The sequence below is a fragment of the Grampus griseus genome (genome assembly GCF_964374135.1).
Source record: "Grampus griseus genome assembly, chromosome: 7".
Classification (NCBI taxonomy): Eukaryota; Metazoa; Chordata; class Mammalia; order Artiodactyla; family Delphinidae; genus Grampus; species Grampus griseus.
In genome coordinates, this window is record NC_139001.1 from 103691517 (window position 1) to 103704309 (window position 12793).

General features: G+C 48.6%; 1 protein-coding gene across 1 annotated transcript in view; it reads right to left on the bottom strand.

Moving 5' to 3' along the window:
- Positions 1–11468, bottom strand: part of TFCP2L1 (transcription factor CP2 like 1) — a gene marked incomplete at its 5' end in the record, with an annotated part of 58533 nt that extends 47065 nt beyond the window's left edge. The window contains 2 exons of the mRNA XM_082658032.1: positions 7793–7944; positions 11407–11468. Coding sequence (XP_082514158.1) covers positions 7793–7944; positions 11407–11468 — 214 coding nt within the window. The remainder of the gene's footprint in view (positions 1–7792; positions 7945–11406) is intronic.
- Positions 11469–12793: the final 1325 nt, after the last annotated feature.

The following is a 12793-nucleotide window of genomic DNA, read 5'->3' on the forward strand; positions in this document are numbered from 1 at the left end:
TAATAGCACATGCTGGATATCCTTCATGGCTTTACATAAGGATCTACTGCATGCTTTTTATGGCTGCATATTCTACCAAATGAAAGTTCCCTGTTCAGTAAGTTATTTGGGGGCAATATGATGGTTGGATTCCCACCTCATTCCTTCCATACCACAATAAGTGCCAAAGTATGAAAGACCCAGGTTTGGGGGTGGGGGAGGAGGACATTTCTAAAAAACAAGTGAATAAAAAAAAAATTTTTTAATTTTTTAAAAAAAGGAATTCCCTGGAGGTCCAGTAGTTAGGACTCGGTGCTCTCACTGCTGAGACGGGGGTTCAATCCCTGGTCAGGGAACTAAGATCCTGCAAGCCACACAGTGTGGCCAAAAATTTTTTTAAATTAAAAAAAAATTTTTTTTTAATTTAAAAATTAAAAAAAAACCACAGGTGAATACTATTAAGATCTTAAAGTGCAGAAGGCCTTTCCCAAATGGGATGTGAAACATTAAAATCCAATAAGCCTGATCACATAAAAATTTATTAAAACTTTTATTATGTAAAATAAAGAACAAGCAAACAAATGAAAGAAAAATGAATAAAATATATGAAAGCGTGGGAAAATATTTCTAACACATTATCCCACATATGCAAAGAGCCCTTACAAATAAATTAAAAAGGATGAAAACTCCCACTTGAAAAATGGGTAAATCAGATGAAAGGCAAAAAAGCATAGAAACAATCAAATCAAATATGAAAAAATATTCAGCATCATTGAGGAAGTGAGGAAAGTATTGAGGAATACCTTATATTTTCCCCACTAATTACCAAAGGTTAAAAAGTGTTGGCAAAAGGATAGGAAAATAGACATTCTCCATTCATTCAAAGAAGTTCTGTGAGCCAGGCACTGTGTTAGGACTAGCAATGAACAAGATACCTAGGTCTCTGCCCTCTGGGAGTTTATGTTCCAGGTGTGTAGGGATGGAAGAGCAATGGTGAATAAGGAGGAAATAAACAATTACTCAGATAGTTATTGTTCGTAAAACGACAAATTGGTGCAACTCCATTGACTCTATTGCATGGCAATACGGCAGATGCTATCAAAATGTTGTGCCAGCCATCTATTTCTAGATATTTATGCTACAGATATTCTCACTCCTGTTTAAGCACAAAGATATGTGTACATGGATGATCACTGGGGTGCTGGGTGTAATTATGAAAAAAAGGGAAACAAGTCTAATGTTCCTCAAGAGAACAAATTACACAACACCCATACAATGGATCACAATGTAACCAGTAAAGATCAGCTTTTTTGTTTGTTTGTTTTTAATGTACCCACATGGAAAGACTTTGAGGATACACTGTTTGGTGGGGGGGGGGGGGGGAACAAAGTTGCTAAAACAGTACACATAATATTATCTCATTTCTCTTACAGAGACACACATTCCTATAAGTGCGTATGTGCGTGCACCTATATAATTAGACATACATTTAATGTATGACTAAGAAAACTTTGGGAAGTGGGATTATGGGAAGCTTTTTAGAGTACAAATTTCTGTACTGTTTGGCTGTTCTGTTCAACAAGAAGTATGTGCTACTTTTGCACTCAAACAATAAGGGAGAAAGCATTAAAAAAAAAAAAGTAATGTATGTAAGGGTCATTTGGTTTCCTCAGTTTATATTCCCAAACTTCAGGCTAAAAATTAATCTGGAAAGAAAACTTCAGCTAAGGAGGAAGGATAACAAACAAAGTAACTAATCTTTTGCCTCATTCCTTAAATTCAGAGTCACTGATATAACTGGGGAGAGGGGAAACTATGCGGCGTACCATTTGCCAGACATTAGTTCTTCACTTAATTTTCAAGGCAACGCACGAAATGCTACCCGGCTCAATTCCACAGGTGAGGAGCCCGAGGATTTGAGAGGTTAAGCGATCCCCCTAGAGCAGAAGCTGCCTCAGTTCTAGGATCTGGGAAAACAAGATTTCCCGCTGGGAGTTCTTATCTCCTGACCATTCCCTCAGGTCACGGTGGGCGGAGGCATGGGGAGCGGGGGTGGAGTAGGAGAAACTGTAGGGTTTTGGGTGTTGTTCAAGGAAGCATTTTCTCCCGGCTCCATTTCGGCTCCTTCCTGGCCTTCGTCCCTGCAAGGCTCCTACGCGGCCCCTCAGAGCTGCACCAGGCGTTCCAGGCGGCAGGCATGGAACCCTGGAAGTGCTAGCCTAGAATCCTGCCTGTAGGGAGCCCTAGGAAAAGCGGGTGCCTGCCCCTCCCAGAATTCCCTTTACGGTCACATCAATGCCCAACCACTCCCCCCAAGCATGCCAGATTTCACCCCTCTCGGCCTGTAAAATGAGAGTAATACATTTTAGGGGAATTACTCAAGAGAATACCAGGGACTTCCCTGGTGGTCCAGTGGTTAAGACTCTGTGCTCCCAATGCATGGGGGCCGGTTTCGATCCCTGGTCAGGGAGCTAGATCCCGTGTGCCGCAACTAGAGATCCCTCACACTGCAACTAAGACCCTGTGCAGCCTAAATAAATAAATGAAGAATACCATAAAGTGCTTTGGGAATTCTAAAGGCTAGGGTCCTCACCTTGCAATTAGAGTAATCTCTAACACAACAACTCACATCTTGTAGGGGTCCAGCGCTTTCTGTGATCACAATTTTTTTTTTTTTTTTTTTTTTTTTGCAGTACGCGGGCCTCTCACTGTTGTGGTGTCTCCCGCCGCAGAGCACAGGATCCGGACGCGCAGGCTCAGCGGCCATGGCTCACGGGCCCAGCTGCTCCGCAGCATGTGGGATCTTCCTGGACCGGGGCACGAACCCGTGTCCCCTGCATCGGCAGGCGGACTCTCAACCACTGCGCCACCAGGGAAGCCCCTGTGATCACTATTTTAAAGACAGTATTTTAACATCCTGCCTAGGAATGTCTCCTGCAGGTTACGTCTATTATCTGGTTGTACAGTGAATGAAGAACTAACAGAAAAGGTCAGCAGGCCTTCCTACCTTTAACCTCTTCCAAAGCTACCACCTTTCAGTTCTAAGAGGTACAATTCTTAGTTCTAGAACCAACCCTGTGTTAATCTTTCAATTAGGAAAAGAAAGGATTAAAGTAGCAAAAAATAAACTAAAATAAAATACATCAAGGTCCCAATTTCATGGCCATGTTAACTTCCTAATAGGACTAGGGGAAACATGTATCCACTTTACTATTAATAATAGCTAATATGTGAGTTCATATAAAGTGCCACACACTGTTTTCAGTGCTCTTCCTGCATTAACTTATTTTAGCTACATAGTAGCACGTACTTCGTAGGGATTCTATTTCCTTCCTTTTACACATGAGGAGTTGGAAGCACTGGGAGGTTGTTTAAAGGACGTACCCAGGGAGGGCTGCCCAATAGCTCAGACTCAGCAAGGCAGCGGGAGATCTTGGCTATCTGGTCTACCTCTCCAGCCATATACATTCATACTCCTCCTCATGTTCCAAACCCTAGTCATACTGAATTGCTTAGGATCCTTCATAAACAGTGTGTTTTAACTGCACCCACACCCTACCCGTTCTTGCCTTTGCACGTGGCTTTTCTCTCTCTCCCTGAACCATCCTCTCTTTCCAATGGACAGGAAGTTTTTATTCCATGAATGAATGAACATAAGACTGTTGGAAAAATCCATCACTATATTTAAGATCGGAGAGTTGCTTTGGTAGGAAATTCCAAAGTTTTCTCCATAACAAGCCATTCTTGCAAAGCTGTTCTTATCTCAAAGCCAGAATTGCCTACACAGATTGCCTGGGGTCCTCTTTCTTCTGATCTCCCTGACTCTCCCACCACCTTACCTACTTCATCCCTTGCCTCCGGCTCCAGCCTTCAGGAAACATGTCTCCACAGTGACCTTCGGCCACTGACAAAGAGATTGGCCTGGGAGTTTGAAGACTTCCATTCAACAGCTGTCTACCCCTTCACCTTAGGACTCCATTTCAGGGGAAGAGCACGTACTTTGGTTCTCAAACCATTTTCACTGTATCCAAAACTAGCCGTTGGGCTTGGTGATAAGACACCCACAAGGAACACACCTTATCCAAGCCATGATGTGAGGGCACTGGTCTGACACTGCACTGAAAAATGAGCATCCCATGGTTTAAATGACTTTTTCATTTACAGATCCAGCATCCCTTCCATGTCTTTGGAGAACCTTAAACACATCATTACAAGAAAGAAGACATGGGATGGCCTCAGAGAAATAGTGCTCTAAACATCAGAGAGCCAACGCAATAAACATTAAACACTTAATAGCAAACTTTTTAATTAAACAGAAAGGTTTTGACTGTTGACTGATATGTCAAAGCTCCTTTTCTTTTAAAGTGATGCTTATTTGTCATATGACACAGGCATAGAAGCTACTTTAAATAAGGTACATTGAAAAAGATATCAAGTACAGCATTACTGATAATAGCAACAAAAAAAAAGAGAGAGGGGAAGAGAGAGAAAAGTGAAATGGAAATAAAATAAATCATGCTTATTTTTAAATTTTCTGAATATTTACAGAGCATCTACTATCAAGGCACCAAGCTTAACACTTGGGATATAATGTTAAAAACATAGACATGGCTCTGCCCTCACAGAGCTTCCATTCTATTATGGGAGACAGACACTCAAGTAATTACATTGTATATTTCATCCCAGCAGTTAAGACAATAATCAGTCCTAAACAATCAAAGAAAATAGTGAAATATTACGCAGACATTTTAAATGATGTCTAAGAGGTTCTATAATAGAAAATATTACAAGAATAGTTTAATAAAAGTAAGAAACAACTTTATAAAGTATATGATCTCATAAATATTTTTTTAAAAAGTATAGAAGGAAGATTCAATGGTTGTAAAATCCATCTATAAGAATAGGTGACTGAGAAAGGTTAAGAAGAATGATAAAAGGAACTTCTACTCCCAAAAAGGGAAACATACTTCCAAGCTACAATTAGTTCAGCTAGAAATGGGGCAACAATCAGGTGTACAGGACAAACATCTACACATCTGTTTCTGGACCCATAGTTTAGAATATGGCTTTTTAAATGTTTCGAAAGTGGCATTTAAACCAGTGAGAATAGGAGGTAAACTAGGCATTAACTAGTAGGTCAACTATTTAGAAAAATAAGTAAACTTAGACTTTTACGTCACATCACAAACTCCAAATGTAACGTATGAAAGTATAAATCCCACTGGTAAAGCTGGGAGAAAAAAAGAAATACATATATTTTATATAGTAATAATCCAAAATCATCATTAAATGACTAATTATCGTTTCCAAAAGAATCCCAAGCACATTGCAATGTTAAAATTTAGAAACCATTACATGAACTTTAGGAAACCACTAAGCTGATTTTGGGGTGGGCAGGCATTCTAAACATAAAAGGAAAATCATTTTAGAAAACTGAAAGACTTGACAATAGATGTTGAAAGTCAATTTCTATCCATGACATACATCTCACACCATATATATAGTTATCACAAAATAAATACGGTTAAATGGTCGGGGAAAGAATTGTTTCCAATATACGGCAGCTAGAAGGTTAATATTCTTCATTTAGGGTATGCTCTTACAATCCGTGAGACGGAACCATCCCAATAAGAAATGTGCAAAGAACATAAATTTAACGGATGGAGAAATTTAAAAGACCAATAAATATATTTTAAATATTCAACCACATTAGTAATGAGGTTACATTTAAATGCTAGTTTAAGATTAAGCCCTGTGGGGACTTCCCTGGTGGCGCAGTGGTTAAGAATCCGCCTGCCAATGCAGGGGACACAGATTCAATCCCTGGTCTGGGAAGATCCCAGATGCTGCAGAGCAACTAAGCCCATGCGCCACAACCACTGAGCCTGTGCTCTAGAGCTTACGAGCCACAACTACTGAGCCCACGCGCCTAGAGCCCGTGCATTGCAACAAGAGAAGCCACCGCAGTGAGACACCCGCGCACTGCAACAAAGAGTAGCCCCCTCTCGCCGCAGCCCGCGTGCAGCAATGAAGACCCACCGTAGCCAAAAATAAAATAAAATAAAATAAATAAATTTATTTTAGGAACATATAAAAAAAAAAAAGAAAGACCTAAAGCAAATACACTAAAGCAAATGCACTAAAAAGACCTAAAGCAAATACACTAAATTAACACAGGGGCAACTCTTTCTGCCTCTTTTATCTTCTCTATATTAGCAAAGGATAACCCTTTTAAAAAGACCTAGTGTGTTGACTGCCAAACGTTGTTGAAAGTTGACTGAAAGAACGGAGGGATGGGGTGGAGAGAAGGTAGGTGGGGCAGTCAAAGGCCTTAGAGATGGGGGAGGGGGGAGGCGGGCGAGCTGGGCCAGCAGCTGGGCCTCTGACCCCAGGACGGGCCAGGAACAAGAACCACCCCTGACCTCAGCTCTCTGTAAACCTCACCCAGTTTCTTCATGCTGCACTTAGGCAAGAGAGCAGAGGCCCAGAGGGGAAAACCACTGCTCCAAGATATATAGGTTGGTAGCGTTTGACCTTCTGTGAAAGAGAAAGGAAAATGGCCAAAGCCATTCCGCAAACAAGCACAGACACACAGAGGCATTCTTCCACACGGCCAGCTCACCTGCCGTCAGCGGTCACCAGCCTCGGCAAAGGGAACACAGATCTCAGGGCCTGAGCCAGGCACCCGAGAGCCGACTGAGCTCAGCTTGGCGACCAGCTGAGGCCCCAGAGCCCCCCACAGGGATAAGCATGCCCTTGCCCTGGCCACGTCCACAGGCCAACGCCGAGCCACCTGCTGATTCTGAGCTGGTCCCTGGCCCAGAAGCTGGCCAGCTGAGCTGTCAGAGGTAAGCCTGATGGTCAGGCTGGACTTCCGCCCCCGGCTGGCTCCCCAGGTCGGGAAGCCAGAGTTCTGCAGAAAGGAGGCCGCCCGTGGAAGATAAACTGCAACCGCACTGTCATCCCCTGCCCTTCCAGAAAGTACTGCATCCCCCTGCCCCTCGGCTCTGCCCACTTTAAACACAGGGGCAACTAATCCGCTGCACGCCAGGGCGTCTGAGGTGACCCAGACGGGAAGGGCAATAAACACAGGCACACAGCATACAGAAACCACAAAAACACCATGGGTTAGGCCACTGGTCCACGGGTCCTGATAAAGGACATCAGAAATGGAACAGGCACTTCACACGCCTTCATCCTCTCAAACCTCACAAAATGACGCTTCTCATTTCACACGTGAACACACTGAGGCTCAGAGGAAAAGTCAAAGAGCTGGGAAGCACTGGGGCTGGAAAGCAAAGTCAAACGCCCGTGCCATTTCTCCCAGGACACGCTTGTCCCCATGGCCACAAAGGGCTCCTGCCTGGCACGTGTGGAATCCGGCCCCTGGGCTGCGTTAGGATGGGCCTTCCCATCACTGCCGGGTGCAGCTCCAGAAAGGGCAGCTGACCTTGTATACCAAAGGTGCTCAATCTACGTCCGGGAAAGGACACCGGGTGTGGCCCCAGCAAGTAGTAATTATAAGTATGGTTGCCAATCACTGAGCATCATCTGCTCCCTGGAGGGCCCATACGAGGAATGTGAACCTTCACTCATTTGGCCTGAGTGAAACATAGCTGATGTGTCCATTTCTCAGATGAAAACACTGAGGCTCAGAAGTCTCGCAGCTAGGACACCAGCGCTCCTTTCCCGAACCCCAACTCTCCCACCCTGACAAGGTAACAGGCCCAAATGGGTCATTCAGGTCAACTCCCCACTCCTGGGCGGTCTCCCCAGCCCCAGGCTCCACCCCGGCCCGGTGCTCCAGGACTACCTTGGTTGAGGTAGGTCAAAGTCTCTTCGTGCAGCTTCACAGCTGGGGACGTGGCGGCACACAGCACATACTGCAGGGGTGGCAGGCGGGCCTCGTTCTCGGGGGACAGCTGGGGCTCCTCCTGCTTGAAGATGGGCAGGGCGAGGACGTCGCTGCAACACAGGAGGGAGGGGTCAGGAGCCCATTCGCAAAGACAGGGCCATGTGGCCAGCCCTGGTGTCAAGGGCAACGCAGCCCAGCATGGCGCAGCAGGCGGGTTCAGTCTACCACACCGCGTGTCACAGATACTCTAAGATGCTTTCCAGTGAGGGAGACCAATCCTGGATGATTCTACTTTCACGCCAAGACCTTCGAGAGATTGATTCAGATGCCGCCTGGTTGCCATCCACAAGAGTCTGGCTTTTAGAATAAGAGCCCGAACAAAATTTTTAATCTTTTTGAATAAACTGTCCCAGTTATTGGCCACTTCTCAGACCAAGACAATTTCCTGTCCTCCGGACTCTGGAAACCATGCAAATGGAGAAACTGCTTCACCCACCCAAACTGAGACAACCCTCCACCCTTCTAAAAAAAAAAGGACAGCTGGCCCATAAGCCCTATTTTAAGGGTCATACTAATATCTCCTAAACGCAAAACAAGAAGGACCTTGGTTTCTGTTCAGTTTTCTTACCCAAATGGAAAATACTGAGATGCTCAAAGATTCTTTTCCTCCACCTCTAAACAAAAATCCCCATCAGATCCAAAAAATCAGCCTAGGACTGGATAACTTGTTTCTGGATGTATTTCTTAAGTGCCTTCCCAAGGAAAATAGAAATCCTTGAGAACATGAAGGACCTAAAGCAGGAGAGACTTGGTTACGCTCTCTGGATTATGAACAGATTACGGCACGGACACCCATGCCAAAAAAGTGCCCGTGCCCTTATCTTAATAACCCTCTACCCTCGGAGCATCCTGGGTTCTGAATCAGATTCACTGACCCCACTTCACTATATAAACAGCAGAGTCACTGGTATAATCTGCTCCTCATACAGCACCACAAACGAGTAGCTCTAAAACACAGACCCGGCACACACCCCAACATGTCGCAACAACTCTCAGAAGGAAAAGTCTGGCTTGGGGCTCACGTGGAAAACCTCCCCTGTGGGGGGGCCACCCCTGCCACCATCCATGGCCCTGGCTCTCCCACCCCACACCTTCCTTTGCCCGGACCGGGGCACACTCCCAGCCCAAGAGGTTATCTAGGAACAGGGGAGAAGCAGGCAGGCGTGCTCTCCGGGCGATTGCATAATTTTGTGTTTGCCCAGACCACGTTAAGTTAATAATCCATGAGCTGGTGCCTTTAAATTTAAAAAAAGGGAGGGATGCGGGGAGGAGGGTGGGTAAGAGCCATCACTCAACAGTAACTTGTTTCAAGCCTGGCATCCTTATTTGCTGAGCAATAAAGTCACCAGGACATGAAACAGAAGGAGGGAAGAAGGGAGTACAGGCCGCTACCTGGGAAGGTGAGACAACTTGCAGAGGTGCCGCTCAGTGAGGAGAGGACCAAAAAGAAAATGCACAAACTAAACAAAAGGACAAGACCTTCGCTCTAGAGCCAGGGGGACCAGAGGCATATTCACTGACTCTCACCTTGGCGTTCACCGAGGTCAACCGCTCCAAGGGTGAACACCCCAGCTTCCAAGAAGTGAAATTAAAATAGAGTGTGGGGACCTCCCTGGCTGTCCAGTGGTTAGGACTCCACGCTTCCACTGCAGGGGGCGCGGGTTCAATCCCTGGTCGGGGAACTAAGATCCCGCATAATGCTAGGCATGGCCAAAAAAAAAAAAGAGTGTGGACCAACATGCTTTTTAATCCATGCTCCCCAAACGACCTTTCACCCCAACTCGCACCCCACCTCACCCCGCTGAATGCAATACCAAACTCCTAAAAGGTACTCCCCAAAATCCCATCTCCGGAGCAGGGGCACCTCCCGCCCAAGAGGAGAATTATTCCCTAAAAGGATGACATTTTCGGTATCCAGGAAGTTTTAAATACACTCACTTCTCCACTCAGGGTCACCTCCAAACTTATTTCTAATCTATGGCAACATACCGAATGGCCACAAACTATAAAATTCAGGCAAAATCACACCTAAAACTGCATGGCGCGGTACAATAAATGTATCCCATTGTAGCATTTCAATTAAGCGAACAGACACAGCCTTCTGCCAGGGATTAACATCTGCCCAGTAGGGGACTTGCCTGGCGGTCCAGTGGTTAGGACTCCACGCTTCCACTGCAGGGGGCACGGGGAAGTAAGATCCCCGCGAGCCGCAAGGCATGGCCAAAAAAAAAAAAAAATCTTCCCGGTGGGCTTAACATCCCCCAGAGAAGTCTCCCTCTGGTGACATCACCGTGGTCTGCAGAGAAGCCATCAGTCCTTAATTAAGACCCTAGACTTCTGCCATCCCCTACCACTCTGGCCCATGATAAAACACAGCAGACACATTACATAAACCCAATCACTCCTTTGCCTTCTGAAATGGGGATGCCTTCGGGGACGACTACTGGACAAATATCTATCAAAAGCCAGGATTTCCAAATCACCTGTACTGCTCAATCTGACTTGAAACTTCTAGGGACCAAAAATAAAAATGAAATGAAGCATGCAGGACGGGCTCTCACTGTGGGGCAGCCTGTACCAGCGACTTCCCACCTAGGTCCCACAATTCACTTTCTCTGAGCTCACACCAAATGCCCTTTGGGTTAAATTAGGCACATTTCATAAACTGTGACTAGGATGGAAATAAAGACAGGCTACAGCTGGTTCAGTCGAGTTCAGAAAGTGAAATGACCGCCCATTAGTACCCGGCCAGCTGCACAACAGGGAAAAACAATCCTCCAGGAACTGAAGCTAACGGAGGTGCCACTTCCTTCAAGGGGACAGGGGAGAAAACTTTGCAAGACAGGCAGGACTTACTTTTCCCTTTGAAGAGCACTAGTCAAATCCCTGCAGAAGAAGAAAGATTTCCATCAAGGGCAATCAATGTGCGGGCCTCGGGCCTACACACGCAAGACCACCTGGTGGGAGGGGGGACCCTGTCCCTCCCAAGCCTCCGCCCGCCCCCGCCGGCCCGCGAGGCCCAGCGCAGGGCCGCGCTCGCCGCTCTCTCGCCCCTCGGCCGGAGCAAGGACACTGGAGAGGACGCGAGGCTCGGAGAGGGACCGGGCGGAGAGGGGCAAAGAGCAGGGAACTAGACTCCCCGGGATAGGCTCCAGACCGACGGCAGGAAGTTTCCTCTTCTCCGACGCGAGCGGGGAGAGGAGAGACAGGGAGGCGGACGGCCCCGGAGAGGCTGCGGCCAGAGATGCGCGCTCTGCGCCCGCCGGGGTCGTCGGGGAAGCAGCCCCCGCGGGCACCAGACTCCGCAAACCCGCCTCCCGGGGGGGGGTCCCCAACTCTGAGCGTCGGCTCCCGCTGGGGTCGGTCCGTCGGTCCCAGGCGGGACTCTGGGCGGGTCTCCCTCAGTCCCCCAAGGGCAGACAGAGGGGAGGCGGGGGCGCAGCGGGGGCGCTCCGGACCCCTGGCCCGGCCGCCCCGCTCCCGGCCCGCAGACCCCGGCCCAAGCCCCTTACCGCAGGTAGCTGCCGGAGTTGTGCTGGTTGTAGTGCTCGGGCTGCGTGTGCCAGAACAGCATGGCTGGGGCTCCGAGCCCGGCCCGACCCAGGCGCGCGGCGGACGGGACGCGGGACGCGCCGACCTCTCTCGGTCACCTGCCAGCAGCGCTCCCGACCGCTGGGTCCGCCCGCCCCCGCGCATTTATGGACTGCCCTGGGGGCGGGGCCTCAACCGGACCCGCCCCCAGGCCGCGCGGCCGGGAGATGGCTCCAGCGGCCGCCTCACCTGGTGACCCGCACGGGCGCGTCCTCCCCGGGAGCGAGCGCGCCTCCAGGGCGGCGACCGCGAGCGGGCGGCGCGGCCGCGGGCGGGGGCTGAGGCCCGGGCTCCATCCCGGCCCCCGGGGCGGGGCCCAGGTAACCATCACCGCAGCCCCGGTGTCACCGACGCGCCTCCTCCGCGCGCCCATTCGCGCGGCCCCAGGGCGGGTGCCCAGGGCGGGTCCCCAGAGCGGTACCGCGGTTGGGGAGAGGCCGCTGTGAGCTTGGATGTCAGGGACCCCTACCTTGCTCTGCCTGACCCCTTCCCTTGCTCTTGCTTTTTCATAGCACTGTGACACTCTCAGAAATCGTATTTTGTTTTGTTGTTTAATGTACGCTTGTGTATGGACTGTCTGTCTCCAAGAGGGCAAGGCTGTGGACTCTCTAATTCACTGTTCTATCCCCACCGCCTAGAAAAGTGCTTGGGACATAGTGAGTGCTCAATAAATATTAGCTGAATAAATATTTTTAAAAAGAAATGCATCAAGTGAGTAATCAGAGAAGGCTTCCTGGAGGACGTGACCTTGAGCTGAGGCCTTATAGATTCAGAGGAAATGCCTCTGTGAATATCCGGAGGGAAAGTGGTTCCAGGCAGGGCAACAGTAAGCAAGGCCCTGCGGCTGACCTACTTTGGTGTGGCCTGGGGCTGGGTGACCCAGGGGAGAGCTTAGGAGGTGAGGTGGGCACGGTGAGTGGGGCAGATCAAAGAGGGCCTGGCAGGCCCTGGCAAAGAAGCAGCTGGGCTTTTATTCTAAGTGTGTTTTCAGCAGAGGAGTTGCATGTATGAGCTGCCTTTTGGAAGGATCAGTCTGGAAGGAGTGTGGGCAGTGGGTCACGGGGGTGGGGCAGTTAGGACGGAGTGGAGGTCAAAGAGCCATGACCCACACCCGAGTGACCTTCACACCCCACCCCGTCCCCACGTTGGTCCAGTGCCTGGCACAGAAGAGCTGCACGTTCTATCCCAGACTGGTATTCAGAGCAAATAACGTCCCCCGGAGACCGTGGCCCAGAGCTCCCAGCTCCCCCAAGCATGGGGGTGAGTCAAAGCCTCCCTCACGCTGCTCTCTAGGTCCCCCCTGCCCCA